The sequence below is a fragment of the Leptidea sinapis genome, chromosome 10 (genome assembly GCF_905404315.1).
Source record: "Leptidea sinapis chromosome 10, ilLepSina1.1, whole genome shotgun sequence".
NCBI lineage: Eukaryota > Metazoa > Arthropoda > Insecta > Lepidoptera > Pieridae > Leptidea > Leptidea sinapis.
This window is the reverse complement of record NC_066274.1, coordinates 2,168,350-2,183,114: the sequence shown is the minus strand read 5'-3', so window position 1 is coordinate 2,183,114 and position 14,765 is coordinate 2,168,350. Positions and strand designations below refer to the sequence as shown.

General features: G+C 38.3%; 1 protein-coding gene across 3 annotated transcripts in view; it reads right to left on the bottom strand.

The window, feature by feature from the left end:
- The window catches only part of LOC126966476 (TBC1 domain family member 9), a 28,324-nt gene that overhangs the window by 3,611 nt on the left and 9,948 nt on the right, over positions 1–14,765 (bottom strand). For 2 of the 3 annotated variants that reach the window (XM_050810548.1, XM_050810547.1), the window contains exons 9-19: positions 14,340–14,619; positions 14,064–14,257; positions 13,600–13,794; positions 11,927–12,076; positions 10,457–10,645; positions 6,410–6,589; positions 6,121–6,329; positions 3,936–4,033; positions 2,421–2,585; positions 1,078–1,187; positions 521–655 (exon numbers count right to left, since the gene is read on the bottom strand). In XM_050810548.1, the coding sequence (XP_050666505.1) occupies positions 521–655; positions 1,078–1,187; positions 2,421–2,585; positions 3,936–4,033; positions 6,121–6,329; positions 6,410–6,589; positions 10,457–10,645; positions 11,927–12,076; positions 13,600–13,794; positions 14,064–14,257; positions 14,340–14,619 (1,905 nt within the window). The remainder of the gene's footprint in view (positions 1–520; positions 656–1,077; positions 1,188–2,420; positions 2,586–3,935; positions 4,034–6,120; positions 6,330–6,409; positions 6,590–10,456; positions 10,646–11,926; positions 12,077–13,599; positions 13,795–14,063; positions 14,258–14,339; positions 14,620–14,765) is intronic. The other variant, XM_050810549.1, reaches the window with a different exon arrangement.

Genomic DNA, 14,765 nt, shown 5'->3' with positions numbered 1-14,765 from the left:
TAAAAATAACAAATTGATTAGTGTATCAAATAAAAAAATTAACATTTAATGGAGGTCCATCAATATATTGAATTACATAAGTATTAAAATACCTAATACGTGTAAAATATTTGTTATTCAGATTCATTCAAATTTATTATATTATTTGATTCCATCAGTCTAATTTACGTCTCCGATGAAACTAGAAAAATATACTGAACATCTCAAAATAACGACTTTTATTCCATTCGAATTCCATTAATCAACTCTCCGCGAACTGTATTTAACCAATATCTATTCAATGTTCTTTCTACTTGTCATGGTTTTATTTATGTGAATATTGAAGGAATCAGCAGTTGGATCATGATATTAAGTGCGGCGAGGAATGATCAATGAATAATACGCGGCCTTTCAAATACCGGTAAGGATCATTCTACATGTTGAACAGTGTAGTAGTAGTAATAATGAAAAACATGTTTTTGTAAATAACTAGGTCGAGGTTCCTGCTTGTAAGTATTGTATAACAATATTTTGTAATCACCTGCTTGTTGAAGAACTCCTCGACAGCGGGCTGGGCTAGCATGGTAGCCAAGAACTGCTCCAGGGTGATGGACCACTCTCCATCTTCCTCGTCTTGAGGAATATTCTCCTCCACCGTATTACCGTTCGGATCCAACTGACGTCACAACATGAAAAATATTTTAATTCTACAAAAAAACCCATGACAGATCTACGCAAATTGTATCTTTTCGCTAAGCTTTTTGACATTATTATACGATGTTGCTGGAAATCCAACTGGACACCAGGACTTGGTTTGTTTGAATAGATTTTTTCACTTACGATTATTATTTTTTATATTAATTTATACATAAAGAGGAGTGTGAGAGATACAGTGGGAGTTACTGTCACTGTTTTTATTACCGTGTAAATTTCTCCATTTTGGTAATAGATTGTAGTTTTTTTTATAAGTATATTAGAAGGGAGTAAGCGGACAAATTGGTGACCATTATACGGGAAGCCCATAGCAACTGCAACACTAGAGAACACGAGTGCGGAGTTACTACTAAATTCAGTACTTCAAGAGTCTTTTCAGTATACCTGAGGAGGATGAGGTTGCGCTGCAGCAGCCAAGAACAAACTGTCCTGTGACACCTCGCGGTCCAGACGTGGTCGCACGTTCAGTTCTCCAAGCTGCAGCAGCAACGTCCCTGTAACATTGTTTCGAACACTGAATCACATTCACTTGCAACGCCGAAGATATTTAGAGACTTGCGCAGATATATGTAACCGAGGCTAAAGAAGTAGTTTTTATAAAGAGATCTGTTTCTCTTTGCACGCTAATCTAACAAACAGTCTAGCGATTTGAATGCTGATTTATGTTTGTTTCATTCCAATCGCATCACAAACAAACAATTTAAATTTAAGCCAACAGAGTCGCGCGCGATCATATGTATTTATATAGTTTCAAATAGAGTACTATTTTTTTGGAGTTTACTCCTCAAGAATATTTTTTCCATTTAAGGCGCCCGGTATGAGAAAAATATGTAGAGTAAAACCTACTCATCATATGGGATAGTAACGTTTTTAGTGCGCATCATTTCTCGCGCACCATTCACTTTTCAGTTGTGTATGTGTGTTGATTTTGATTTTTTGATTTATTAGAGTGTGCCAACATTAAACTTCCTTGATGGACCTTTTAAAATTGGAATTTTGAGTTCCGATTTTAACAGGAGTTGTGTTTGGGCATTTCCTGACATATTTTGAGCGTTAAGGATTTATTTGATTTTTTAATTAATACGATTTTATTAATATATAATATTTTCATCAGTTTAATTGACGTTAGTTCAGAACACATCCTTAAAATAAATCCTAATGTTTTATTAGCTTTGAATCAAAGATAATTTTAAGATCTTTAATGGATGGTATTCTTGTTATTGATGTTCCAGATATTGAGTAATTTTCATTTATGACATTCTGATTCCTGGTATATTAACTAACAAATTTATCTAGATCAGTTTGTAAAAGTTCAGCATCTTTAAAACAATTAACTGGGCAAAGTATTTTCTTATCGTCGGCGTATAATATTATTTTGGAATGTTTAAAAGTAGAGGATATGTCATTTACAAAAATGTTTAATAAGAGGGGGCCCAGAATGGATCCTTGTGGGACTCTTGAAGGAACAGACATAGTAGCAGATTTAAAACCATTCAGAACAACAACTTGACATCTATTGGCGATATAAGCTGAAAACCATTGATATAAGTTGGCTTGAATCCTAATTTGTAGTAATTTGTCAAGAAGAATGGAATGGTCAATTCTATCAAATGCTTTCTTAAAGTCAGTGCACATGTCATCTACTCGGCAAGGCATATACATATACTTTGCCAGTGTTTTATTATACCACAGATCAGAATGGTAGTACTTTAGTATGTATAGTATACCTGCGGCGGCCAGCGCGTCGTAGAGCGGCGCCGAGTAGTGGTCGAGCGAGTGCAGCGCCGACAGCAGGCGCAGGAAGTGTGTGCGCGGCAGGCGGGGCGCGCGGGGGGCGGGGCCGGCCGCGCCCGCCAGCGCGGTGCCGCGGACGGCGTCACACGCGCGCCACGCTACCGGACGGGTGCGATACACATTAGCTAGAGGCTCCTTTGCACAGGATGCCGGCTACATCATGGATACTACAGCGGCTCCTTTCTCTGACGTGGAGCACTCACGTACAAGCATTATTGTGTTTCTGTCTGAAGCCGCCGTAGCCAGTGAAATGTGACTTAACATCTTATATCTCAAGCTGACGAACGTAATTGTTGGGCCGCACAGACATCTTGGGTTTTCAACAATCCTGAGCGGCACTACATTATAATGGGCGTATCAATTACCATCAGCTGAACGTCCCACTCGTCCCTTATTGTCATAAAAAAAGATATAACTGTGCAGCATCAATCAGGCCATATGTCTTTCAACCAAAGACTAAGAATACACTAGCGTATACAATGCATGACCAATTTTGATTTGTCAATGTGTGCTAAATTGTGCTTTAATATTCAAAATGCTAAGTGGCTAATGCCAAATGTGGCTGTCTGTTTACGACTTTTCTATCAAAATTATAGCCGCAACAGATTCGCGTTCTTTTCTCTAGCACGCTTTGTTTTTCAATACGCTAGCATATTGTAAGTCTATGGTTGCACTACATTTTCGTTTTGTGTGTTAAATGTGGTAACTTTCTAAAGATAACAGTTTAATTATGTAAACTTAAGATACAGCACATTATATTATAAGCTAAGACACGTTTAATAAAGACAGTGTGAATGTGATAGGGCGCGCTTTTAGTTTTTGAAGTAAAACTTCTTTAGGCGTGACTTGGGGGTAACTCAGAATATTTTTCTGACGTAAGTAACGTTAATACTTCCGGCAGAAACAATTTTCAACCATTATAAGTAAATGGTTTAAAAAATTGATTTTCTGAAAATCTCCAAGTGTATATGTTCATTTATGACTACATTGTAATAAATAAAAGTTCTCAGTCTGACGTTGGGACATTCGTTAATTTTTCTTCGTCCATCGGACAGGCAAAAGGTCCGAGCCCATAGAGCCATATTCGTTAATATTCAATAACAACGTTATATTGATATGTGTGATATTAATAATGTAATTATTTTTATTCAATTATTTATTAATAACACGGCTTTAATCAATGTAAGTATATATTTAATGATATAAATTAAATCTTCTTGTCTTTTAACTTTTTAAGAATATTTGTTATAGATGTCCTAGAATAGGTGGGATAAACAAGGGCAAAAGAAAATAACATATTTTGTGTATAAGCTTTCAGATAAGCAAAAAAAGTATATATATGTAGGTATGTGTTGATTATTCGTAAAGTTAATTATAGTTAAGTTTTACTTCAATCACGCGTAAAGATAACATGCACACACTTTTTTTTTAAATATAGTTTGCGTTACCTTGACCGTCAATAGATTTCTCAATTTGGCTTCCATCACATATTTCGCTAATGGAACGATTCACGCCATGAGTAGCATCCGGCGAAGGATTTTCAACACTGTAAAATACAATATCACCCTCATTTTTTTAGTTATTTATTAATCACACCATATACAATTATACCAATAATGTATTTAGTTCCTTTTAATTAGTATAATTATTTATTTTTAACACATTCATTTGTCACATCACAACCTGTATGCTTTCATAACAAACGGATTCCAGGTAGACACAATTTATACCGACTATTCAAAGGCGTTCGATAAAATTTCGCATGCCCGACTATTATTTAAACTTGAGCGTGTCGGTATTCAAGGAGACCTTCTAAGATGGTTTGAGTCGTATCTCCGTAACAGAACACAAGCGGTAGCTGTTAAAGGATTTATTTCTAGTTTTGTCCCTGTTACATCTGGCGTTCCTCAGGGCTCTCACCTTGGACCATTGATATTTATCATATTTATTAATGATGTTTTGCAATCTTTTCAAAATTCTAATATTTTACTTTTTGCGGATGACACCAATATATTTAAAATAATAAAAGAAAAACAGGACTGTGTTGAACTACAAAGCGATTTAATTGAGTTAGGGAACTATTGTATTCGAGGAAAAAAATGCCAATAATTTTATTCAATTATAAAATAAAGGGTGTCAGAAATAAAAGACCTTGGGGTAACGCTAGATTCGGCTCTCTTATTTGAAAAACATATAGATAATATGACAGCAAAAGCTTATAAAAAGCTTGGTTTTATATTCAAAAATATTCGTACTCTTATTCTTTTATATAATGCTTATGTCAGACCATATTTAGAATATGCTTCGACTGCTTGGAACCCACGGTATACAAAATATATAGATGCTTTAGAAAGTGTTCAAAATAAATTTTTCTTAAAGATTATATTATAAGTTTCAAAATTGTAATACTCCTCAATTAAATTACCTATCTTTACAACAGCGTAGAGAATACAGAGATCAAGTTTTACTTTTCAAAATATTACATGACTTAATTAATTACAATCGAATTTTAAGTAACATTAAACTTAACTGTCAAAACACTATACACGTTCTATAGATACATTCTTTATCCCTGTTCGTAATACTAATTATACTAGCAATTGTTTTATTGTAAGAACTACAACACTTATAATAATAATTATAGTCACTTAGACATTTTTCATAGCAGCTATCGAACATTTGCTAAAAAAATTAAAGGATATCTTAAACATCTTTAAAATATGCCCAACAAATAAATTTGATAAATTTTGTTTCATTTGTATTTTTGTGTACTTTTTTCGCCTTATGTTTTATTGTATGTCAAATCGTTATGTTTTGTATTATATTCACTCCTATTTTGTTTATAATTAAGTGGAAACTTTATTGGCTTGAATAATATAAATTATGTGTTACAATGTGTATATAACTTAACTTAACTGTTTGTTCTCCAATAAATAAATAATAATAAAAAAAACAACAAGCTATGCTATTATATATAAAACTAACTTAAAATAAAAAGAAAACAAATATTCAAAGCAAAATTAAAAAAAACTATCAACAGCCAAGGAAAGAAGTGATATAAACTAGCATTGGAACCATAGATATGTGTGTGATGATATAAAAAAAAAATAACGATTAAATATGTCACTTTATTAAAATTAAAATTCTTAAAATGTTATTTGTTTTAATCTAATATATGAAATTCTTATGTCGCGGTGTTTGTAGTTAAACTCCTTCGAAACGGTTTGACCGATTCTCATGAAATTGAGTGCATATTGGGTAGGTCTGAGAATTGGACAACATCTATTTTTCATCCCCCTAAATGTTAAGGGTGGTCCATGGCAATTTTGTTTATTTTTTTTTTAAATTTGTTTGATTATGAGTCAGCATTAAAAAATTAACACAACTTCAAATTTTCACCAATCTACGATCAAATCGCGATACAAAAGTAACTGACTTTTGTATCGCGATTTTAATATCGGCAATACAACGTTTGCTGGGTCAGCTAGTTTTAAGATTGAGACTCCGATACGATAACTCTTTTTTTCTTAACTTTTTGTGACAAGTCTTCCAAAATTTTGCCCGCTTTTAAGAAGCTTTCTCTCTGGATCGTTTTGTTTACTCATGTGTATATAGTATTTGAAAATATGTGACCTGTCAAAGAAGGATATAGCATCCGCGGCAAGTTCTTCGCCGGTGTCCGTGAAGTCCGCGGGCCGCAGCTCCTGCTCCGACAGTAGCGGCGGCGCGTGCGCACAGAACAACAGCCGCAGGCGCCACTGGGCGTCCGCGCGGGCACTCACGCCCAGCGCCAGCGACAGGCCGCGGGCACTCACCAGCCCGTCGTCGTCGTGGTCCATCAGCTGGTGATGGTATTAGTATTATTCATTTTATTAATATCACAACAACGCGAAGGCGAAACAATAAAATTAAGTGTATTTACCTTAAACAACCTAACAGAGATTTGTTCAGCGTAATCGCCCTTAGCCCAAGGTGACAAGGCCGTGAATAGATTTTTGAACTGAACATAATCCAGCCGGTATGCTTCGTCCGGCGCCTCCATACGTTCGGAGGGAACGCGCTTCGCCCAAAACAGTTCTTCACGAATTATACTCAATAATTCCTGCAAAAAATACTCAATTTTATTTATTTTCATATAAGAAGGGGGAAACGAGCCATAGTGGAAAGTGGTGAAGCAATCGCCCAATGGTCAAGACATGCGTTGCCCGCTTTTAAGTCGGGATTATGATCTAATTTTGAAGGCCCCTAAATCATATTGGTGCCGAAAAACTGCAGCCAGTAATTGACTCCACAAAGGGCCTGTGCAAGGCAAGAAATGCTGTTGTAGAATGCCAAAAGTCAACATGAACCCGAACAGCTCATCTGAGCATTCCAGTGCTAAATACGGTAAAAGATGTAAAGGTATCCCACATCTCTAGGCAATCCAAAAGAACCAAGCCGATCGGAGATAACTTGATCGTCGACGATTTGAATCGCTCTTCGTTATATGCGAACAATTGAAACTGATTTGCTTTAGTGAACATGCTATTTTAAAAACGTATAGAAGTACCCTAAAAATATTTCAATTTTCAAATAGCTGCATAATTTTGACGTTTCAAGGAACAGGTACTTTGTAGCGAAAGCAGAATGAAATGGTGCAGGCGAGAAAAGGCGATTGGGATCATTTGTTCGGCAAATATTGGTATTTCCTTGTTATTATTTAAAATATATATATACATATTTTGCAAATGTAAAATGTTATATGTGGAAAACATTTAGTTTTGTTATTAATTATAATCTGGTGTATTCACATCCCACTTAAGGTTTGTTTTTGGATCTTATGGTCTTTACAAATTGTAAAATTATCCAGTATAGGTATAAATGATATCACAAAAAGCTTTTTATTAATGTATTAATTTCGTTTGAAGCCAGTACAACGCAAATGGACTTGGATAAGCCCCGATGGTGCCACCAAAAATGAGATTGACTTCATCATGGCGATCAAAAGACATATATTCAATGATGTCTCTGTGATAAACTCAGTGAAAACTGGGAGTGATCACCGCATAGTAAGAGGCACATTGAATATAAATCCAAAAATGTAGCGGTCTCGACTGGTGAAGTCTACGCCCCTGGCCTGCACCCATCCAGAACCAAAACCCGGAAAAGTTTCAACTCGAATTGCAAAACCACTTCGAATGCCTCGGTGAATGCGTTGACGTGGACGAGTTTAATAACAGGTTCGTGGTAGCTGTTCAAACGGCAGGGTCTAAGTTCTTTAAGACTAGCCGTTCAAAAAGAACCGGAAAAATCTCAGACTCTACCCTCAAATTGATGGATGTAAGACGCCAAATGGCCCTTCAGTCGCCGGACGATGCGTCCTAGTATAGGCAGCTAAATAGACAAATCTCCAAGTCATTGACTCGCGACATTCGCCGCCACAATACAGATTTTGTGAAGGCGGCCATAGAGCGTAACAAAGGCTCCAAAGTATTCGCAAGAGATTTGTCTATTGGGCAGAGCCAACTGACGAGGCTAAAGATAGGCGACAGAAGGGTCATTTCGTCTAAGCCAGAACTATTGAGGGAGGTCGAAAAGTTCTACGGACAGTTATACACGACTGCACGGGCACCTGTTACAAACAAGGCTGAAGACTGAAGACCCAAGAGCCAAACTAACCAGACACTATACCGAAGATATCCCAGACGTCAGCCAGTACCGAGATTAGTATGGCCCTAAAACAGCTTAAAAACAACAAGGCGCCGGGTGATGATGGAATTACAGCCGAGCTTCTGAGAGTTGGTGGTACTCCTGTGCTGAAGAGTCTCCAGAAGCTATTCAATTCCGTTATCCTCGAGGGTAAAACGCTGCAAGCATGGCACAGAGGTATAGTGGCGCTATTCTTCAAAAAGGGCGATATAACGCTTTTGAAGAACTATAGGCCCTAACACTTCTGAGTCATGTATATAAGCTGTTCTCTAGGGTTATTACGAATCGTCTCGTGCGTAGGTTCGACGACTTCCAGCCTCCCGAACAAGCCGGATTCGGAAAAGGCTTTAGTACCATAGACCACATACATACGCTGCGGCAGGTTATACAGAAGACGGAGGAGTATAACCAGCCACTATGCTTGGCATTCGTGGAATATGAGAAAGCCTTTGATTCGATCGAGATCTGGGCGGTGCTTCAGTCTCTTCAGAGGTGCCACATTGATTATCGATATATCGAAGCGTTGAAGTGTTTGTATGATAACGCCACCATGTCAGTCCGTCAGACTGGAATGGGCTGGGCATCAATATCAACGGCTAATACATTACTCACCTTCGATTCGCAGACGATATCGTAATCATGGCAGAGACCATGGAGGACTTAAGCCATATGCTCGATGGCCTCAATACAGCTTCCCAAGGAGTAGGTCTCAAAATGAACATGGACAAGACGAAGATCATGTCTAATGCCAATGTCACACATACTCCCGTAACATTTGGAAACTGTACTCTCGAAATTGTTGACGAGTACGTCTACCTTGTACAAATAATCCAGTTGGGCAGGTCCAATTTCGGGAAAGAGGTCACTCGTCGAATCCAACTCGGATGGGCAGCGTTCAGGAAGCTCCGTAAAATCTTCTCGTCCAAAATACCACAGTGTCTGAAGACGAAGGTTTTTAACCAATGTGTGTTGCCAGTGATGACATACAAACACAGACGTCGTCGTTAACTATGGGCCTTATGAGGAAGCTCGCTGTTGCTCAGCGGGCAATGGAGAGGGCTATGCTCGGAGTTTCCCTGCGAGATCGAATCAGAAATGAGGAGATCCGTAGGAGAACCACAGTCACCGACATAGCCCAATTGATTGCGAAACTGAAGTGGCAGTGGGCAGGGCACATAGCTCGGCGGTCAGATGGCCGTTGGGGCAGTAAGGTCCTCCAATGGCGACCACGTACCGGAAGGCGTAGTGTTAGTAGGCCCCCCACAAGATGGACTGACGATCTGGTCTAGATCGCCGGAGTAGGATGGATGGGCAGCGCAGGACCGATCGTCATGGCGATATTTGGGGGAGGCCTTTGACCAGCAGTGGACATCTGCCGGCTGAAATGATGATGATGAATTTCGTTTGGAGTATAAGAGACAGTGTGTCCATTAGGTTCCATCTGTAGCATTTGAATTGTACAGGCGCCTAACATAGGTTTTATCATTTTGTCTGTTAAATAGCTTGAATTAATTATAAGTGTTAATATGGTATATTAAAGCGAATACTATATATTTTTTTTCGAACTGCTTGTTTCAATCAAAGGCAATTACATGTTATATTTTAATTTTGTGAACTATGAACAAGCTAGCAACGGCATAAAAACGTATTTCTTTTGTGAGAGCCATTGGTTTTCAATAAGATGATGACCAAAATTGGTCAAATTGTCGAAAAAACTAGCTACCGGTATCCGGTTCGATTCCCTCGTACAATTATTATAGCTTCTGTACTTCCGAGTGATTATAAAGTTGCACATTGCAAAATTTTTTAGAAAATCAATTAACGAAATTATCTCACAACTACCAATTGCTTCCTAGGTGTAGGTTGAAAACTCGATTCCATCGAATCGAAGAAGATTCCATCTACTGAAGTCTTATCGCGGCCCGCTATGATTTTAATCGTGTCTGCTTATTAACACTGTTAAGGGTACAGGGATTTCCCTGCGAGATCGAATCAGAAATGAGGAAATCTGTAGGAGAACCATGCCACCGACATTTAGGCATAGACCAAATGATTGCGAAAAAATTGCCGTCGGGGCAGTAAAGTCCTCGAATGACGACCATGTACCGGAACACCTAGTGTTGGTAGGCCCCTCACGAGATGGAACGATGATCTGGTCAAGATCGCCGGAATACTTTGTCCAGCAGTGGACGTCTTCCGGCTGATATGATGAAGGGTACAAAATGACGCCTCTAATCAGGGTGGAGTATTTTGTTGATTTATTCCAATAAAAAGTACATACTTGCAACTCATTGGGGCTCAGTAAGTTGTCCTGCTGCAGAGCTCGAAGGGTATTCTTCTCCAGACTGTCTTCTAGCTGTCTCACAACGCGCAGCCTCTGTTTGAGCCGCAGGTGCTCTATGGTCTCGCTACTGACACTGGTTCCAAACCGTCGGTACGATTGGTAGACTAGATCTTGGATTCGAGTTACCTGAAATTATTGTTATAATAACTCGTTTGTTCCTGCACTTTCATAGTTCGCCTAAATAGAGGAATCACTGCTTATTATCATTGGAGGCTCTTTATGACAAACACAAGTAGGAGGCTCCTTTGCACAGGATGCTGGCTAGATTATAAGTACCACAATGGCGCCTATTTCTGCCGTGATATTAATTTTCGATTAGGTCACGAGTTTTGACGCGATTCAACATTTTATACCAAGAAATGTGCTCAACGCCGCTAAAGTCTTCAAAAAAAACTTCATACGTCAATTATCTTTTTCTTATGATCTATGACGTCATAGTACATAACAACCCAGCACGCTTAAATGGATAAGGCATAAGCGTCCAATTGGGATAATAATAGCCTTGATAACATATTTTTAAATAATTCGAGCATTATGGCATTGCATGTTTTTAATTTTTTCCTGTATTTTTTTTTCTAAACAGTCTGAATTTTTTATTACATCACTTCGGAACACACTTTTGACTCTATATCTAGGTTCTAAGTTTTATTCTAGCTTGACATGTGACTATGTAATAGCATTTTTCTAACAAAATTAAAAAAAAACCCGCGATCTCTCCAGTTGGCTCAGTGGAGGAGCGTTTCGTGCAAGCGCTCTTCCACTTAGCCAACTCTTCTAGCGACGTAATGTTGATAAATCTCGATATGTCTTTGTTCAAATCTCAGGTTTTTTTGTTGTTTAGTTTTCAAATTTAATTTGTGTAATTTATCCCAGAAGTGAGGGTACTTAAAAAAAGAACAAATTGTTCATTCCATCTATTAACATTCAGCCAAATGAATGGGAGTTTATTATTTCTTTTGTTGCCTTACATCACAATAATATTTCCAGCACTGACCATCCATCAAATGATTGCATAAGTTATAGTGATGGGCAGTGGGCACTAAATGTTACCTTGTCTGCAGCGCGTGAGAAAGCCTTTGAATCGATCGAGATCTGGGCGGTGCTTCAGTCTCTTCAGAGGTGCCACGTTGATTATCGATATATCGAAGCGTTGAAGTGTTTGTATGATAACGCCACCATGTCAGTCCGTCTCCAGGGTCAGCTCTCGAAGCTTATCCGACTGCAGCGGGGAGTCAGACAAGGCGATGTTATATTGCCGAAGCTGTTCACCGCTGCATTGGAGGATGTCTTTAAGCTTCTGGACTGGAACGGGCTGGGCATCAATATGAACGGCGAATACATCACTCACCTTCGATTCGCAGACGATATCGTAAACATGGCAGAGAAACAGTGGGCACTAAATGTTACCTTGTCTGCAGCGCGTGGCTCGGTAGACAAAGCCGTAGCCTCGTCGTTGTATATTCCATCAAGGTACTTCGTCAGTACTTGAGTCGCGTGACCGTCTTCTGTACTCTTCAATAGGTTCTCCTTGTTAATATCTAGAATTGTCAATGTCACCTGAAAAATTTTAAGAATTATTATTTATAAATTAAATTATCAAGATTGTAATTAATAATAATATATCTTTATTTCTCTCAACTAAAATTACATACAATACTAGCTGACCCAGCAAACATTGTATTGCCATATAAAGTAACAAAATAAAATTGGATAATTAAAATTTTTGGGGTATAAAAAATAGATGAAAACTAATTCTCAGATTTACCAAATATATCGTATATTAAATTGATCGTACAACAATAATAATTATTTTCGATTGCCATCTTACAATCCTATTGCGGATCTGTGGACGGAACAGAATAATATTAAAATCGCGATATTAAGACAGGGGATGATTGTAGATGGGTGAAAATTTGAAGTTGTACATATTTTTAATACTGAATCATAATAAAATAAATTGTTAAAAAAAATTAAACATAAATATTTAAGCGTGGGTTACTCTTATCATTGAGGGGTGTGAAAAACAGATATTGGCCGATTCTCAGACCTACAAAAATTCATACAAATCGGTTCAGCAGTTTCGGCGGAGTTTGGTGACAAATACCGCGACACGAGAATTTTATATATTAGATAAGGTTAAACACGGAGTGTGTGTGCATCATGCGTGTGCGTGGGAGGGTGTTTTTTTTTTATGGTATAGAAGGACAAACGAGCGTACGGGTCACCTGTTGTTAAGTGATCACCGCCGCCCATAATCTCTTGCAACACCAGAGGAATCACAGGAGCGTTGCCGGCCTTTAAGGAAGGTGTAAGCGCTTTTTTTGAAGGTACCCATGTCGTATCGTCCCTGAAACACCGCACAAGGAAGCTCATTCCACAGCTTTGTAGTACGTGGAAGAAAGCTCCTTGAAAACCGCACTGTGGAGGACCGCCACACATCCAGATGGTGGGGATGATATCCTAACTTGTGGCGTGTCGTGCGAAGGTGGAATTCGGCGGCAGGAATCAGGTTAAAGGGGGTTCTCAGTTTATAGGGGAGCTATCCATCCACTAGTCTATTAGTGTGCTACATTTTTACATATTTACACCATACAGATATAAGACCTCTCGTGGGGTTTATTGTAAAGGTACAGTCCTAGAAAAAGAAAAAATACAATAACACTGTTATAAGTGGCAACATCAACTTAAAAATAAAAATATCTTAACCTATGGACGTGCACGCATAATAATGAATGATTGATTTTGTAGAATAAATATAAACTACGAATTGTGTTATTAATAACAAAAAAATGTAAGTAATTTATTACTGTGCCATAATTGTTTTATAGTCTTAATTAGCAAAAGTAGAGTCATTTTGAAGATATCATAAAACATGTCAAGTGAAATCATGTCTAAAGATTTCGTTATAGATTTTTTTTATGGAAAAGGAGGACAAACGAGCGTACGGGTCACCTGGTGTTAAGTGATCACCGCCGCCCACATTCTCTTGTAACACCAGAGGAATCAAAGGAGCGTTGCCGGTCTTTAAGGAAGGTTTACGAGCGTTATAAAGCGTGTAAAAAGAAGAGAAGCAAACATACTTGAAATATAACTTTAGCGCCTTCATAGAAAAAGCAATCCATTATGTTGACGGCACACTCATACGGCATCACGCTTATAAAAAGAGTCAGGAACCAGGAGAGTGAGATCATCTTCATCATACCCAGCTCATCTAACTTGGCGTGAAGCTCTGGCAGTTGAGACTTCGTTAGTTCCTCGAGAACACCTTGGTCTACCTGGAAGGTATATTCAGGAAAATAAACATTAGCTTGGTGCATAAGTGCAACAGCTATTTTGATGTTTAAGAAAAACAATGATTCTCTAAACCTTAGTGAGAACATTTTGTCCAGTAGGTAACTGGTAAAAATATGTCATAGGAAATTACGAAGTACGAGGCATGCGCAAAGAAAAGATACTCGCCGCAATTTTTTTTGTTGATATTAATCTTAAGCTATGTTACAAGTGAAATAACTATATAATTTCTAGAATATTTAAATAAACTCACTAAAGCCCCAACAACCCTTGTGTTATAATAATCCGGTAGGAGTGTTTCACATATGGTTGCAAGCAACCAAAATGCCTGCTCCTCAGGGCAGTAGATAAGTAGGGCCGAAGCCACGATGTTCATCCCTTGACAATATCCAATGGCTGGGTTCTTACGTGCATATGCGCATAGTACCCGGCGTAATGCGGATATACCTGCAAATTTATCATTTTTAATAAGTAAATATTCTAAAGCTTATGAAAAGCCAAATGATAACACTGAAGTTTAATATCTTACCGACATCATTCTGAAAGGCAGGATGCTCTGGCATAGACCTATGCAAATCCCTCTCAATCTCGTCGTTGGTCTGACTCTTCGAAGCCAGAGCCTCGTTCACCAATTCCTGATAGAGCCCTTTGTTCTGTACTTTTTGAAGGATGGAACCAGAGAACACGCTCCATAGTTCTCCACGCAGAGACTCCGGTATACCCTTCACCACCAGCTCACTGCCCTCCGTTGTTCGATACATACTGACGCCTCTGCCAACATCTGACATGTGGTCCTCCCATTGTTTCTCCTGCAAATAGTTCTTTCGTTTGGCGTACGATATTGACGTACAATAAACAGCTGTCGCTCCTCCCAATAGCCTATTAAAAGGTCGTCAAAAAAAGTCCGAGCCGCGTTGTATATACGTATACAGATAACACTAAAACATTCATTCAA